The following is a 17,136-nucleotide window of genomic DNA, read 5'->3' as shown; positions in this document are numbered from 1 at the left end:
ATTTTGATTTTGAACTTGTATGAAGAAACTGCTATTTGTGTTGCACTTTATTGGGAAGAACGACAATTGCCCTAAGTGGTTAACCTAAGTGATAATATAATTAAGGGAAGTATTTATTTGATATGCTATAAATGTTTATACATTTTAAAATGTCAGTTTTAAAGGAAACCAACCCTTTAATGCAGATTTCTGTTGGTATTTTTGTATCTCAACTGTTTTTATAAATGCAGCTGGCAGCTTTACTTTCAGTTTAGCTAATTTTTACATTCATGTTTCATATCTGCATCTCGACACTTTATTTCCCCAAGTCTTCATTTGGTGAGCCCTTTTAACAAGAGTTACATCTCACTGTACTCCTACCTATGCTAACATCAATACAACTCTCATTTCAGTGGGGGGTTCAAAATTGACTTAAAACAAATCAGCTGCTTACTGTGATGATGCAAGCACTTAGTGATGGCATCACATTGTATGTGGTGTTCTTCATGCTGCTTCCAACTGCCACAACTACAGTTCTATTGAATCACTTCTTTCTAAACTCACATGATTTATTACCAAGAAAAACAAACAAACAAAACAACACATTTGTAAGAACACAGTATGAGATTCGAAAGTGCAGTCTTCAACATACAGTGACTGTAGGATTTAAAATACTGAGGAGTAATGCCAGGAAAGTAATTTGGTTTCTATTGTGCTGGTTGTGGTTTGTTTGTTTTTGTTCTTTGGGATTTTGGGATTTTTTCATTTAAAATAATATTAACATATCTTTAATTATATTTCTTTTGCAAATATTTGAAACTAATTTTTGGCTTGATCTTTAATAGAAATTTAGAATTAGTTTCAGTTTCATGAATGATAAAACATAGCTTTCATTTTAGACACTTCAATGACTGGATGACATTTATTAAGATTTAATCCCACAGTTGCTTGTGTGAAGCCAGTGTCATTCATGCAGTGTTGTATAGAATTTTGTCATGCCTTGTACTTGATGAGCCACCTAAGTAAGGAGTTCTTTCCAGTAGTACCGTTAGAAAGGATAATTGTCTTATTAGGCATGAGGACTATAAAATTTATGTTCAAAGTGTATATTTTTAAATAAAATAATAATTCCTGTTTAAAATTGTTTGCTTTCTCTTTCTCTGTTGCTTTTGCCTTTCGTGATCGAAGTCTAGGAGAGTAAGTTACTGTTTTGATGAACTTTTATGGGTTTTTCAGATGCATTTATAATGCAATTATCCATTTCACCTTCTTGTTTCACTGAATCAAATAAAAGCTTTTTTCAGTTGACTTCATTCACTAAAGCTCATGCAAATATTGTGTGTATCTTTAGTTGGATAAAAATGACTATTGCCATTTCTTTTTATTTGGGTCAATTTGTGTATATCTGCATGCTTTATTGTGTTGCTTTCTGTTTGAAATTTGCTATCAGCATTTTGTTCTTCGTTTATAAGATTCTGCACTTTTAATCTTCTGTATTTTAAAAAGGTGATATGTTTAGGTGGGTATTTGGCATTCATAGTATACTCAGGGGTTCTCATGAAGTAACAGTCTTGAGCATGCAGTTAACTCTACATCAGTTGATGTAAAAGCAAACTCCTAAAGAGATGTAAAACATGCATTAGAAGTTCTTTTTTATAGTAATATGTGAGGTTTTGGTAGAGTTGATGTGTAATGATGAGGAAAATGTATTGTGCACATTAGGAAATGTTAACGGTGTGGGGTATTGTTTTGTTTGCTTTAGGATTCACAGAGCAGGCAAGGAGGGTATAGTATGCATCAACTTCAGGGGAATAAGGAATATGGCAGTGAGAAGAAAGGTTATCTTCTAAAGAAGAGTGATGGGTATGTTCTTGAAGTCCGTAAGTGAGAGCTCTTATTATGTTCATGCACTGCTTTTTACTGCTTTGTATTGTGGACTTCTAAGGCATGTTGTCCTAAAACATGTACTACAAATACTCGAGGCTAGCTATCAAAAAATGGTTATGAAAGTGGTCTTATAATTAAAAAAAATAAATAAAGTAAAAATACAAAATCTTGTATCAAAAACAACAACAACAAAAAAAGCCAATGTATTTTTACATTTCTAAAAACTGATTAAGACCTGTCATAGATATCCAACATCTGTTGAGGTGTTTAGTAACTTTGTCTGCCTCTGTTTCTTAGGACAATCTTCTTACAATTTTCATGACATGAAAATGTGTTTTTAAGTTATATCCAGCTACTGATTGTTGTTGTTGATATTCTTGTGCAGGTTAAGGAAAGTATGGCAAAGAAGAAAGTGCACTGTTAAAAATGGAATTCTAACCATATCACATGCAACGGTAAGTTATTTTATACCTCTTCATTAAAATAATAAATAATGTTTTCTCAGTGAATCTGCTGGTGTTAATATCTGCTCTTGCAAAACAAGATGCTGCTGCTTCCAACTGCTGAAGTTCTGTGGTTTAGCAAAAGTTGGAGTTTAACTTAAGATATTGCTATACTTGTTGCTCTCATTGTAGTGTTTTTGTCTGTTAATGAGCACTAGGGAACAGTGACTCTAGCAGTTATGTGTACAGGAAGACTGGTCAACTTGCTCATCTGTATTGCAGATATTTTACTTCAACATAGGATGCTGAGTACATAAATCATTTCAATGCACACAAATTTATTTTGTTTATATTAAAAAATCAATCAAAACATTCAGCTAGTAAGTGTGACTTGAACACAGTCATTTGAATTTTTTTTTTAATTCCTTTTAAGTGGTTTAATTTCCTTTGATAAGGAAATGATAAATATATCAATTGCTTTTAAGGAAGTGTGGTCGCTTTTATTTAAAGGTAAATACTTTTAAAGGAGATGGATCCATTTTATCGCGCTCCCTTTATCTTCTACCAAATGCCACTGACCACAACTGTCAGTGCCTAAAAATAAGTTCAGTTTCCCAAATAACTTGAGATTAGTTAGCAGTTCTTAGGTTGGCTATGGTTCAGTTATTGCTATTTTTAAAAATATTGCCATTTTTCAAGCTTAAATCTTGTCAATCTAGTACTCTTTGAATTGCGTAGTTGGTCATAGTTTTAATATTCTTATTTGTAACTGTTTAAAAGCAGTGCCAAATGGAAAGTAATATTCTTGTTTGTAATTATGAAAGGTTCAGGTCATGACAATCTGTTACCTCTTGAGTGTTAGAAATATTGTGTTGATGAGTTTCTTCTGTCAAACACTTGACAATATGAGATACTTTTGTCTTATTGCTTTGGCACTGCTTAATACTTGCTATACAGCTTTTAACATGAATAACTTCCAAAACTCTGTTCAGGAGTAATTACAGATGAGAGTCGTGTCTTCTGTTTAGTTTATATCTGCCAGCTATGATAAATTGAATTCAGTATCTCTATAGATTTTCATGAGTTTATATATATCCACAATATTTTAGCTGTATTTAGCCTAACATGTCTTAAAATCTATGCTATAATTAGGTTATGTTAGTAGCTGTATTTACTCAGAGCTCCAAAACTCCAAATCTCCAGCTTCCTTCTTTCCTTTAAAATTTTTAAGACTATTAAGAAAAAAAAAAAAAAGAAAAAAAAAAGGTTAATACCATGAGCATTGTTTATGAAATATAATAAAATAATAGCACATTCTAAATTAAGACTTTCTGCCTTGAAGGCCTTTCAAGTAGTCAGGAGGAGCTGCCATGAAGATTTTAGCTTTGTTTTACATCTGATCATTCCATCAGACCAGATCTATGTCATGCTGGTCTCCAGTGTTTTGAGGGTGTATGCATCCTCATGTCCTGAGTTTAAATTAATATCACACATGCACATTCCACAGAATGAAAAAGTAATCCTTAATTAAGACCTTTTTAAAGTAAAATAAATTTTCTTTTTAGTCCAACAGGCAGCCAGCTAAACTGAATTTATTAACCTGCCAAGTGAAGCCAAACGCTGAAGATAAGAAGTCTTTTGATCTAATATCACGTATGTGGCAATTTTAGTACTGTCTTGCATTATATAGGATTTCTAAAAATGTGATGTTACCAGTCTTTGCAATTAAAAATTCAGTAGCAAGCAGTACCAATATTATGTATTTACAAGAACAGTCTTTGAAGCCCATGAACATGAGGGTTAACAACCAGTTCTAACTCATTCCTTAGTTAGCAGATAAGTTTCTTAACTCAAGCTGCGGGAAAATATATAATAGGAATAAATGTGTGCCCCGGTGGCGCAGTGGTAAGAATGCCACGTTGCAACACCAGGGCCTGGGTGTTCAAATCCCCCTGTGGCGCAAGTGGTAGAAGTGCTGCTCTGCAGCACAGAGGCTCGAATCCGGGGGTTGGACTTGATGATCTCTAAGGTCCCTTCAAACCCGCATGAGACTATTACCTATTAAATATTTTCTGCAGCTTACGCTTGGTATTCATCTTCAGAAGGGTTTGTGAGATAGTTTGATTTGTGTGCTTATTTTCACTATATCAAAGCCTAGAACTACATATACTTAATGTAAATCAAACTTTGCAACTTCATTTTTCTTTGTTTTTATTTTAATGTTGCAGGCTAAGAGAAATTGTTTTTAGCCTTCAGGCCTGTATAGGCTTAGCAACAGCTTTGTGATATTAAAAATTTTCGTGTGCCAAATGCAAAGATGTATTTATTTATTACAGATAACAGAACATATCATTTTCAAGCAGAAGATGAACAAGAATACGTAGCGTAAGAATGCTTACTTTCTTTTTCAAGATTTTGTCTGTAGAGATGTGTGTATGGAATCATTTATAGCAGTGAAATTTAACTTTCTCACTTTATGCAAAAGTAGCGCCTGCTGTTTTTTCTGTTGTTGTGAATGTAAATGTAAACTATTTGTATTTCTGTTTGCATTTGCATTTCTACAAGGTGCTTTGAAAACCCTGTAACATTTAAAATACAAAAACAATCAATTGGAAATCCCATTTGGATTGTGTACCTCTCTAAAACATTTTTCATGTGCGGATGCTTGCTATAATGAAGTAGATGGGGTTATTAGGGTACAAATGGAAATATTCTGAAATTCTTCTTTTCCTTATTTCTGTAGTTACTACCTCTTTTGTAGTTACTGCCTTCCCTCCTGATCCTATCTTTTTCTCTTAAATAAAAATAACAAATAGATAAAGACCTCCATTTAACACACAGAAAAGTAGAAGTAATACATATTTTCTACTTGGGGCCTAGAAATGAGCAATGTAGCATATTTGAGTTTAAATACTTCAGAACGCAGTAACTTGCTTCATTAACACGTTTCCCAACAGATAATTTCCTTTCAAACAGTCTCCCTTCCTTCTATGCACCCTGATACACATTGTCCTGAGAACCTTGTGCCATTCTTTTTTTCCATTTGAATACTGCTTTCGGTCATCAAACTGTGTTGTAGAGAACATCACTGCTCTGTACTCATGACCTGACAGGACTATGGAAAAATATAGTAGTAAGTGCAGCAAGCCAGAACCTTCCAGGCCACCTTGTTCTTCAGGACTTGTACTTTTTGATGCATGTGTGTCTTCTTCTGGAAGGCCGAGTTGTTACTCATCTATTTTGAAATTACATGGAGTATTTGTAGTATATTTGAGTTGTTAGGTAGCACTGAGAGGTGGCAATGGTGACAACTCATCACTGCAGGCACAGATGAAGTGAGAAGTTTGGAGAGTTCTGACCTGAGGCTGGGTCCTTCCAGAGGCTTTCATGGCAATATGTTGGCTGAATGCAAAGTTGTCAGGGGTACTATAAGTTATGAGTGCAATATTGGCTTGCCCAGTCATGTTTATTGCATTCTTTCTTACTTAATTGTTCCATTAAGTCTTGTAGTAAAGAACAAAATACTGTTAATTCTCATCACTGATGTACTTGATGAACAGTATGGCAAAGATTTTTGTGTCTCTGCTGTGAGTGAGCTCTTATTTTATTTGTTGGCTTAAAAGGGGAGGACTTTTTTTTTTTTTTTTTTTTTTTTTTTTTGTCTCATTGTGTTAGTAAGATGCCTGTGAGGGAGAACACATTAGTAAAATAATTCTTGTTATTGACAGGCCAATAAACCCAGTTTAGCTGGTTGTCTTTGAACTGTCTTGAGATTCCAAGCTGGTTTGGTTTCCTGTTCCAAGTGGAATTCTCATCTGTTTTGTACTAGAGTCTGGTTTATCACTTTAAAATCAGGAGGCTGAAAAAATTGCTTGCAGCGACATTAAAATATTCCAGAACACGTTTTAAAATTCCTGTTCATCTTAAGAGACATTAATTGTGTCCCAGTGTTGGGATACATGTTGAGAAACTAATGTAAGCAAAGGGTATTTTGCCAGTGTTTTGGCACTATTGGCAAAAAGGTGCTGTTATGTTACACAGACTGTTTCATCGTTTTCCTGCACCATGTTACATTTTTGTCCTAATTTTAGTGCTGCCATTTTTTTCCCTTATGTGCCAACTGGTAAGTAAATGTGGGAGTAGATTTTCAATTCCCTTTCCTTCCAGCCTCTCATCTAAATGTAAAACAAATGAAAATGTTTCTTTATCCTCTGGTTTAAATGACATTGTACTTTTTTTCCTAGCAATCAATTTGAACCGCTTACAGAGATCTACTGAATACATAAATAAGAACAGCAGACACTTTAAAACACAGATCACTGATGCCTACATATAGGCTTGTTACTACATCCCCTCTAACAGTCCCCATAGCTCAGTGTGTTTCTTGATCCTTACTCAACCAGCTGTCTTTTGACCTTTAATTAGTCCTCAGCTGTACATCAAAGTTCTCAGTGGGTTATTAGTTTCTCCAGTAGATAAAGTACAATATTTATGGAGTAGGGGGAGATGTGTGTATTTAATTGTGTGTGTTCAAAGAAACAAACATGCAGATCTCTAAAAATAACCAAATACTTTTTTTAAAACATATAATAGTTGGTGCTTTCAACTACTTTGTGGTAACTGTGGATAGGGCCAAATATACTTTTGACACGACTTTCTCTTTATACCTCCTTTTATTGGAGGTCAAAAATATATCTGTTCCTGTAGGAAAAGATTGAATTAAATGAAGCCAGATTCAGGAATTGTGCCACAATGCAAAACCATCCCGCTTCAGCCTGGTGTTGAGCAATGATTGTCAGAGGGGGTTTAGTTTTCATTTTTGTTGTTGTTGTTGTTTGAGTTTGTTTGGTTTTTTGAGAAGTCTGAGTAGGAAGGTCTTCATGTTCTGTTCCTTGTTCCATATTCAAACAAAACATGTTGTGTCTGGAAGTTTGAGAGCTACTGTGTTAAGTTTTACTTGTTTGCCTGCCATGTTGCAGTAGCAATTTTCAGAAGAGAAGGGTTATACTGAGAAGAAGTTTGTTGGCCTACAAGTACTGAATAAATAATTGTGATCTGAGTGAGAGTATTTTCTACCTGCAGTTAAAGAGTACTTCTGTTTCCTTCACTGGATTCAAGGTTTACCCACCACATCTCATTTTTGTTTAGGCTAGCGAGTTTGTTGGGAACCCAACCAACGAAATGCATTAAAGGACCATAGAGGTCCAGAAAAAGTGCAGTAGAAGACTGAACAACACATTGTATTGTGTTACATTGAAGGCAAAGCAATTACGTGAGACTAGTGAGATTTGAGTAACTGAAAAATTGTTTGAAAGGATGCTCTGAGGTATTAACATCAGCTTTTTGACTACTAGCTTGATGCTGACAGGATTGTAAAAGAAAGCAAATATATTTAAGGGGAAAAAAAGAAAGCAGTGGGGAAGGGTGATAAAAATGAACATGCGTGGTACAGATAAGAGGAAGAGCAGCAGTGAGGGAGCTTTTCTTTTACTGACTCTTGAGTTAATATGACACATTTACTGATTTGATTTTTCTTTTGGATGAACAGTAAGCCAGGAAGTCACCAACTGGGAACTTCTTGAATAATTGGCATTAGCTATTTGCATACATCTGTGCTTGTGTTTGTGTTAACTGGACCTGCTAATGGTGTCCGAGACGAGCTGACACTGGGGTGCCTCTAGCTTTGACTGACCCACACATTACACTGTAGATGTAGTCTTCAGCAATGGGTTCCTTCTGGCTGATGAACTGCAACCAAAATAGCTCTTACAATTTTAGAAGCTTTTAGTATGGAAATTTGTGTCAAACTAACAGCTGGCTCAGTCATGTCATGTTAATTTTAATTACATCTCATATTTTTTTTTTGTTATGGCACAAATGAGTTTTATTCAAATTTTTCCTTTTTAGCAAATAAATGACATTGTAACCTTGAAAAGAAATGCCAACAAAAGTCGGGATGAATGTTGCTTCTCTGAATTTAATAGTTATTTTACGCTATGTGTTTAACACAACATCAGTAATTGGAAGCAAGGCGTTGCCTTCCCTTGTATCTGAGTAAGGAGAGATTTAGTCAGAAAAATGTCGTAAGGGTGCCATCTAGTGTGGGTTCTTATGTTGCATCATACAGCTGGAAAGAGGAATTTATGTAAATACATTGCTTGCAGCATACAAGCTATTAGGTATTTTTATTTCCCCATATTTGAGTTTCTTTCAAAGATCTATTTATTTATTTATTTATTTATTTTCAACAATTTCCAAGTATTTTCTTTTAGGTGCAGTGATTCTCATTTCATAAGAGTTTTATGAAGCAGATGTAAATTACATATTCAATATACACTGCCTGTGTGCAAGTTCAGGTTCTGAATCTGCATTACAATACTACATTTATAAGTTTGCCTCTGAAAACCTTCAAAACTTCTGTTATTATTTCAAGAAGAGATTGTAAACATCAGCCTGAACTTTTCTCAGTGTGTTTAGATTACCGCGGCTGTTTTAGCACATTTCAGGAAACTGAATGTTGTAATACTGGCAATGGGAAGAACTCTGCTAAAATATTTCTGTGCAAAATGTTTGTTTGCAGTGGGCTAAAAACCATCTGAAATCATTATAATCGAGAGGATTTTTATTAGCTCTTCTCCTAAACTAGGTAACGCTGCACCTGTAGCATGCTTCTCCTTTGTATGATCATTTTACCCTCTTCAACCTTAAGGCAGCAGCCAGAGGGTTGTATTTTTTGCTAACTAAATCATAACTGTGTACTCAAAATCTGGTAGAGTGCCTGGGTGGGGGAAGACTAATGGCTGAAATACCGCTAAAGAATCTTGATTTCTTATGGTTGACAAGCTTTGTTATCTGCTGGTATTGCTACTCTCCTATCACCTTCTCTCCTGGAGCTCCTTACCCCATTTGTTGCCCTGGCTGTTTTCATTCATCCAGACACTGCTCAGCTCTGATTAGAGCACTCACGCTTGCATTTTGAAAGGCAGTCGGACACTCGCGCTTTGTGAAGTGCGCTTGCTCTCTCCTATGCAAGTGGAGGCGAGTATGAGACAGTAGTGGTTATGATTTCCTCTTCTAACGGGTAGATTTTAGGAAGATCTTAGACACCTACTTCAAAGGTAGCCATATTTACAGGAGCTTAATTGCACACTTTCTCTTCCACAGCTTTTGCTTTTTTGAGGAGCCCAGTTACTGTATTGCTTTGACTTGAATTTGTTTGCCCAAGGGACACTGGAATTAAGACTTTCCTTCTGTCTTTTTTTCTGTTCTTACTTTTTCTGAGTCCTTTGCCTCGTACCTTTTCTCTACTTGGTTTCCCTCATAATGATTCTTCCCTGTATTTCCACTATTATTTTGTTCCTGGCATCTTTTCTACAGTTTATCTATAAACTTGTATTTGCAAATGCAGATCTTCATTAAGGTCTTTATCTTGTGCTAGATGGATATCAGTATTGACTAACAGCAAAGAAGAAGCATTAAATATGGCATTCCGTGGAGAGCAGAGCACAGGGGAAAACAGTTTAGAGGATCTGACAAAAGCCATTATTGATGACATACAGAGATTACCCGGAAATGAAGTCTGTTGTGATTGTGGCTCACCAGGTATCTCAATTTGTTCATGTCATCAACTTCTTGTTGTGAGCACAGTGTTTTCTTTAGAGGTGTTTGTAGAGCACAAGCTAATTTTTAAGCAATATATTGATCAGTCTTCAAGCTGCTTTTAAAAGAACAAATATTGACTTTCATACATTAGTTCTGTTTAATTCACTAAAATATTTTTGTGTGTTGTCTGTGCTTACTTCCAGCAGTTCAAGCCCCTCTGGAGTTTGAACTGTTCTTGTTGCACTGTCTCTAGATGCTTGTTGCACTTGAATGGAAGTTGCTTGGCATCACTGATCCTGTGCATGCTACTAAGTAGAAGTGAGTAATGCTTAGACAATGACTGTGGAAAAATTGACCTGGCCTGGATCGTACTCTGAGGTTTTGTCTTGGTACGAGACTACTGGAATTTCAGTATCAAAACTCTCCATAGAATAAGTAGTCTTGTGCTAAGAAGTGAGACCCAGAGTTAGAATCCTATCACATTGTATCTTCAGAAGTACAGGTACAGGTCAGTTACATGTTAGAGCTTGAGAAGAGTCAACTTGTCATTGAAGGACTAAATTGATAGGGTAGTTGATAGCTGTTGCAGCTTTCAGATCTAAATAGATACCTCAAGAAGGTGATGTTCACTGGGAAATGAGTAGTTATAATGTATCTTGGAGATGCTTACTGTTGCAGAACTGATCCAAGTAAGCAATTCCTAGATAAAAGTAAGAAGTAGAATATTGCAAAACCACCATGTCAAGTCCTGGAATTGGTTTGTTCTATTATTTTGTGTGAATTAATTTATGTAAAGCTGTAGAAACTTTGCATTAGTTTTCATTCATCCCCTATTTAATGAAGTTACGAGCTTCTGTACCCCAACTTGCAGCCTTAAAGTCTTATCAGCTACTATATAAGATGAGGATGAGATTTATTTGATGGAATGTATACAAAATATGTGTACATTCACTTACTTTCTTCAACAGACTGATCATGTTCCCTATGTAGATGTTGTAATGTAAAAAATGCAGATCTACTCCACGACAGTGCATTTAAAAAAAAAAAAAAAAAAACAAAAACAAAAAAACCTAAGCTCTTAGTTCCTGATGTTTTCCACACATGTTACTGTTTTGCATTTTGGGTTATGTTATGGTCAGTTTTTAATGAAAAAAAGACTATTTAAGAAGTAAATGCTAAAACTTCAGAAGTTGTCAACAGTAGAATATAAGTAGTATGTTGCTTTTTAAAAGCAGGAAATAAAAGCCTGTCTTCTTTCTAGAGGAAACAAACCTTAAATACATTCAGTGTGGTCATTCAGTATGGATTTGGAAGTCTAAATTCAGTGCCATTGTGGCTGTGCACTTGTGCTGCAGTTTGGAGAGAAGTGTGAGATATGCTTGGTTCATTTCCATCTGTTAAAATATTGAATAAGTAATTGCTTCAGATTACATTTGATTTCTTACCACCACAGAAAACTTTCTCTAACTTCTTAAATTATTTTATTTATCAATTTCACAGATCCAACATGGCTATCAACTAATTTGGGCATTTTAACCTGCATAGAGTGTTCTGGAATACACAGAGAAATGGGTGTCCATATTTCTCGAATCCAGTCTTTGGAATTAGACAAATTAGGAACGTCTGAACTCTTGGTAAGTTTCTTATGTTGTGCATATATTAAACATTATGTTTAATTACTGGTTGGGTATTAGGTTGGAAATTAGGAAAAAATTCTTCTCAGGAAGAGTGGTGAGACATTGGAGCGGGCTGCTCAGGGAGGTGGTGGAGTCGCTGTTTATAGAGGTATTCAAGAAACATGGAGATGTGGTGCTGAGGGACGTGGTTTGGTGAACACGGTGGAGATGGGTTGACTGTTGGACTAAGTGATCTTTCTGGTCTTTTCCAACCCTAATGATTCCATGTTGACTTGTAATAGAACCCTGAACTTTTGAATATATAAGATTTGCAGAATATGTTATTCATATATTTGTGAGGTTTTTGTACTATTATGTATTGCTAATACATCTGTCTGTTTGTCATTTCTGTTCATTTCCTAAGGATTTACAGAATGAACATTAATATCTGCTGTGAATAGCAACATTAGAATATTACCTCATACTGTCTGATCCAAATTACTCCAAATCAAGATAGCTTAAAGTATCTTGTGATAATCTAACTTAACAACTGAGAACGACTAATGCTAATTTGGGCAGAAAAAATATTGGATGAATCTTTTAATTTCATAGAAGGAAATCGTTTAATGTCATGAAAGGAATTGTATGGAAAACTTTTAAGTTATGACATGTTTATTACCACAGTCTGTGCTTGACCTGTGAGAATACTCATTGCAGTAACTTTGTGAAATACTTATTAATAGTACTGAAACTCACAAACGTACTATTTGTTCATTTGATAACAGAGTGGAAAATGACTATTAATAGCCCAGGTTTTAGCTTATTGATGGTCGGGGGGTGGAAAAATCTCCCTTTAATCATTTCGTTTTCTTATTGCAGCTGGCCAAGAATGTAGGAAACAATAGTTTTAATGATATTATGGAAGGGAATTTACCTAGTCCCTCACCTAAACCCAGTCCATCGAGTGATATGTAAGTTTTGAATCTCTTCAGTTGTTCAATATTAAGTTTAATATGAAATATACTTGGGGGTGGAAAACGCCTTAAGCAATAAAGAAGCCAAGGGTGGATTAGGGTGGCAGGACACTTTTTATTCATACTCCAAACATGGAGTTTCTTAAAAGTTCAGTCTTCTGCCCTATACAATAACAAAAAAAAGCTTGCATTACAGTAATAAGCTTTTATCTGATGGTTTTCCTCCTACCTTCTGAGTTCAAGTTAAATAATGTGATATTACATTAATATTCTTGACCCATTTTTTTCCTAAAAAAGCATCTAAACCAAGGTCTATTTTCATACCCCACAGGACTGCACGTAAAGAATTTATAACTGCTAAGTATGTAGATCATAAGTTCTCTAGGAAGACTTGTGCATCTGCAGCAGCTAAACTGAATGAATTACTTGAGGCTGTCAAATCCAGGGATTTACTTGCACTAATTCAAGTCTATGCAGAGGGGGTAGAGCTAATGGAGCCACTGTTAGAGCCTGGACAGGTAAGCCAAACAGCTAAACAAGACTGAGTGAAGTATGTCTGTAAAATCTCAAGTACCACAGGTGGTTACCTTTAATACTAAAAGAAGAGAAATAACACATAAATCATTTTTTTCTTTCCCAAGTTGGGCATCCTTTAGAGGGGAAAACAGAAGACCATATCTGTTGCCAGCAGTTAGTCTGAAAGAGTGTGAAATGCAACAGTACTATGATACACTGTTCTAATTGCAGCTATATTATGTTGGGAAGCACCTGCTGTGCAGTATGCTTCTTTTGGAAAAAGGACCTGAGATAGGTAGCTGAATTTGCTAACCTAAAGTCACCTGATACCACAGACAGTGTCATGTCTGCTTTTAAAGTAGCTTTTGAAGGGACACATCACATCACCTACTGAAACAGCAAAGGTGATGCTTTCACAGGCTGTGATGAAACGTTTCCAAAAGTACATTTTTTCATCCAGGACAAGAATCGTGGCTTTGACTTGGTTTTAATAATGTGTTGAATACTTCTAGTTTCTCCTTTAAAATCTGTTTCACCGAAAGTATCCATGCAGAAATGTTGCTCCAGAGCAACATAACCTGGTTTTGTAAAGAACCAATGCTGTGTAGCCACTTGGTCAGCAGTGTTTTTTCCTGCTACTTTAAAATCCAACCTAGAGAGATCTCAGGTAGTTTTCAGTAAGTTCTGTGGGCTTTTCTGTGTGGAGTGGAGGGAGCTCAGTCTCAGCGCTTGAGGTATCACATAGTGCTGGTCATGGAAGTACTTCACAGATCCTCTGACTATGGGGTAGACTTTCTGTCAGCTGTAATGAGAACCAAAGGATTAACCCTTAGTGTTTCACAGCTTCTGTAGTCAGTAATATGTATGAATACCAATTGAAATGTGGCCTGCAGTTAAGATGTTTATAACAGCAGTTTCCCATATAAATTCTCTACTTAAAAAAACTTAAATGAGAATACATAAAAATTAAAATTCATTAAATGCACTTAATGATTCATAAGAGTTGTTAAAATTTGATTTTAGAGTAATTTCTCATGCATCTTTTAATCTGAATTGTTCTTATTTACGTGTATCAAGGCAGAAGTTACATATAGAAAATAAAGTGCAATTCTGTTTGAGATGATCTAACCTCTGTTTCCATGTGTTTAGGAGCCAGGTGAAACAGCACTTCATTTAGCAGTCCGGACTGCTGACCAAACCTCTCTCCATCTGGTTGACTTCCTTGTACAAAACTGGTATGGGTTGCATGTTTTTGTTCAGTTTAGAATGAAATTTGAAGGTGTTCAAAGCCATCATTTCGATGGGTTGGGTTGTTTCTTCATCACTTGTAGTAATTCTCCTTAAATATGTTTCAGAGAAGCATCGTTTAATACCTTGAGTTGACCACTGTGTGAGTTGTTATTTGTCACATGTAGGTAGTGATGAAATGAAACTGATTCTGGTCCACTCCTATAGCATGCTATTAAGTGAAAGACGCATCAGTCACTTGCTTTCTCAGAGTGAGGGGATCCCTTTTGTGTAGGGATAAGAGAGGAGGGATGGGGTGTTTGGTTTGAGGAATGATTTCCCCCTGAGCATGAGATCATCCTACCCACAGTTCGAAAATCAGTGGTAAGAATACATTTTCTTATCCTTTCCTTTCTCTAATTGTCTTCAGAATGCTACATTTAGGCAATGCTAGGGGAGAAGTTTTGTCTTCTGGTAACAGTAGACCTGGGATAAGTGTTCGTGTCCCTGTTCTGGCACTGTGCAGACAAGCTGCCTAACCTTTGTATCACTTAGACCCTGTTCTGTCACTACTCCTTCAAGTTAAATGATGTGCTGACTGTAATAGAGGTATTATTAAAACAAACAGCCGTTTTGTAAGCCATTTGATTCCATAATAAAGCAGTGTTAAATTTTTCTTGATTACTTTTCTTTTTTTGTATATAGTGGAAACCTGGATAAGCAAACAGCATTGGGTAATACAGTTCTACACTACTGCAGTATATATAATAAGCCTGAGTGTTTGAAGTTGCTTTTGAGGGGGAAGCCAACTATTGATGTAGGTAAGTTCATTAAATAATACTAGGAAATATAAACTTCCTAACATCTCATTTTTAAGCACTTCTGTTTATGTCCTGCTTTATTAAGTGAACTTTTCTGAAGGAAAAATAAAAACTGTGTATTGGAAAGATGAAGGTTCCCACATTAACAAGCCTAAAGGAAACATAAAGAAAACAAACTTAACTCGACAGAAAAGCTTTAATGTAGAAAAAGTAACTGATAATCCCAAGTTGTCTGTCACGCCGTGTATGCCCTGGATTTTAGATTTGTTGTTTGTATCATAAAATTCATCCAGTGCTTGTGTGTTAAAATGCTTCAAATGTCTTCTCACATTAAACACACTCTAGGTGCATTTGAGTTTTCTGTACACAATGGTTACATTTATTTTTATTGTTAATATTAGCTGGCACTGGCTTTTACCCAGCACTCCCAAGACACCACTGTAGGGGATGAGGGAAGAGATTCACTTTGAGATGCTTTTCCTCCTCCTCTAATTAGTCTTCATTTGTGAGATGTAAGCTTTCTGTACCTGCATCGTTCCTTGTTATATCATGTCTTAGCAGAAGTTTTCATTAAAATAGGAAACTCTGTGAAGCGTTTACTCACACTTAATATAACCTGTTATTTACCAGATGCTCTTTTTCCTGTCTCAAAGTATGGCAGGTAGTATATTCTGAATCTTGCTTGTCAGGCTCAGGAGCTGTCATCATGTCTATAGAGGTTTGCACTCTGTCAGTTTTGCTATTGAAGGGAAGTTTCCCAAGTAGTTCAAGCTGGAGAGCATATACTTTTGTTTCTCTTTTCTCCTCAGTGCCATATTTTTTTTTCTCTGTTGGTCAGGCTACAGACTATTCCAAAGCTCAGTTCTAATCTCATTGGCAGAACTCATTGGTATCCTTCACCTTTATGTACACCCCTAAATTATTACTTTGATATTCTAATATTAACATGTCAGAAAACTTAATGTGATGGATTTTTTTTTTATATGTCTCTAATGAATGAAGTGGGAAAACTGTCTGAACTGTTTTTAACATGTATATTGGCTGATCTGTGGAACTCTTTCCAGACAGTTGTCAGAAGTCTGTTCTTAACTCTTAGAATTGCTTTCCCCATGTCCTCACCTTGATCTGTCAAATAGGAGCAGCACTTCTTAGGCCTTGAAGCATCATGTTTACTCTTACAGTCTGTAAATTTGGAATATGTGTAGCCTCGTAATCTACACGTGTTAAGAAATACTGTGTTCCCATTTTTCTTTATGGTAAATCTCTCAGTCCACCTCAGATTTTCCTATAAGAAACATTTTTCTTTCTTCCAGAGATCCTAATTCCTTTAACTTTGATGAAATCTTTCTGGAACGTGTATTTATTTAAAGTGGCCTTTGTATGACTGCTTTTCATTTTATGTATATTCTATTCTAATACACTCGGACATGTCTGCCTGTGAGAGCTCAGTTTGACTATTTTCATTGCTCGGTCACCAAAATGTTTCACTGTCTGAATATGGTGTGAAGTTCACTCTGTTCAAAGATCCATGGCATTTCAGAGGTACCATAAGGGTAATGATCTTTACCTAGGGTTTGTCCACAGAAGATTATAGGTTCTGATAGTTTGTATTTTCTTTTATGAGAATTTCTGCTGGACATTTAGAAAGAATCTCACTAGATGTGTTAAAAAACCTTCTGGAGTGCTCAGCACCTTTCTGCCTGCCCAGGAATCATTATAAATTGTAAAAGACTTTGTAGTCTTCGTAAGGATAACACAGCTAGAAAGTTTGTCAGTAATTCTTGTCATCTTTAGAATGGAACTTGTCTTCAAATTCAGGCTTTGAATACCTATACACTAATCACTTCAAGTAAAATGTGCTTGGATCTGTGTATGAATCTTACCCTGTTTGCTTGCTTCTTCTGCTTACTGAAGGTTTTAGTGGCAGAGGAGTTGAGCGGAGATTGAAATTAGAGTATTTCTTTATATTCTCTCTTAGAATGATTAGGAGGGTTAGGGGATTTGGGAACTGTCCTAGCAGAAGCTGCTCAGAATGAACCTGATGGCATGTTAACTACGTGAATGAGGAAGA

The 17,136-nt window shown here is 35.7% G+C and overlaps 1 protein-coding gene across 9 annotated transcripts in view; it reads left to right on the top strand.

Annotated features, from left to right (window-relative positions):
- ASAP1 (ArfGAP with SH3 domain, ankyrin repeat and PH domain 1) overlaps positions 1-17,136 on the top strand; it is a 153,089-nt gene that overhangs the window by 107,642 nt on the left and 28,311 nt on the right. For 7 of the 9 annotated variants that reach the window (XM_015856318.2, XM_015856317.2, XM_015856316.2 and 4 more), the window contains 11 exons: positions 1,168-1,176; positions 1,742-1,842; positions 2,252-2,321; positions 3,875-3,962; positions 4,646-4,694; positions 9,748-9,911; positions 11,412-11,545; positions 12,407-12,498; positions 12,833-13,019; positions 14,167-14,252; positions 14,950-15,065. In XM_015856318.2, the coding sequence (XP_015711804.1) occupies positions 1,168-1,176; positions 1,742-1,842; positions 2,252-2,321; positions 3,875-3,962; positions 4,646-4,694; positions 9,748-9,911; positions 11,412-11,545; positions 12,407-12,498; positions 12,833-13,019; positions 14,167-14,252; positions 14,950-15,065 (1,096 nt within the window). The remainder of the gene's footprint in view (positions 1-1,167; positions 1,177-1,741; positions 1,843-2,251; positions 2,322-3,874; positions 3,963-4,645; positions 4,695-9,747; positions 9,912-11,411; positions 11,546-12,406; positions 12,499-12,832; positions 13,020-14,166; positions 14,253-14,949; positions 15,066-17,136) is intronic. The other 2 variants (XM_015856325.2, XM_015856319.2) reach the window with 1 other exon arrangement.

Source organism: Coturnix japonica, chromosome 2 (genome assembly GCF_001577835.2).
Source record: "Coturnix japonica isolate 7356 chromosome 2, Coturnix japonica 2.1, whole genome shotgun sequence".
Taxonomy (NCBI): Eukaryota; Metazoa; Chordata; class Aves; order Galliformes; family Phasianidae; genus Coturnix; species Coturnix japonica.
The sequence above is the reverse complement of the archived record's forward strand: the minus strand, read 5'-3'. Positions and strand labels throughout refer to the sequence as shown.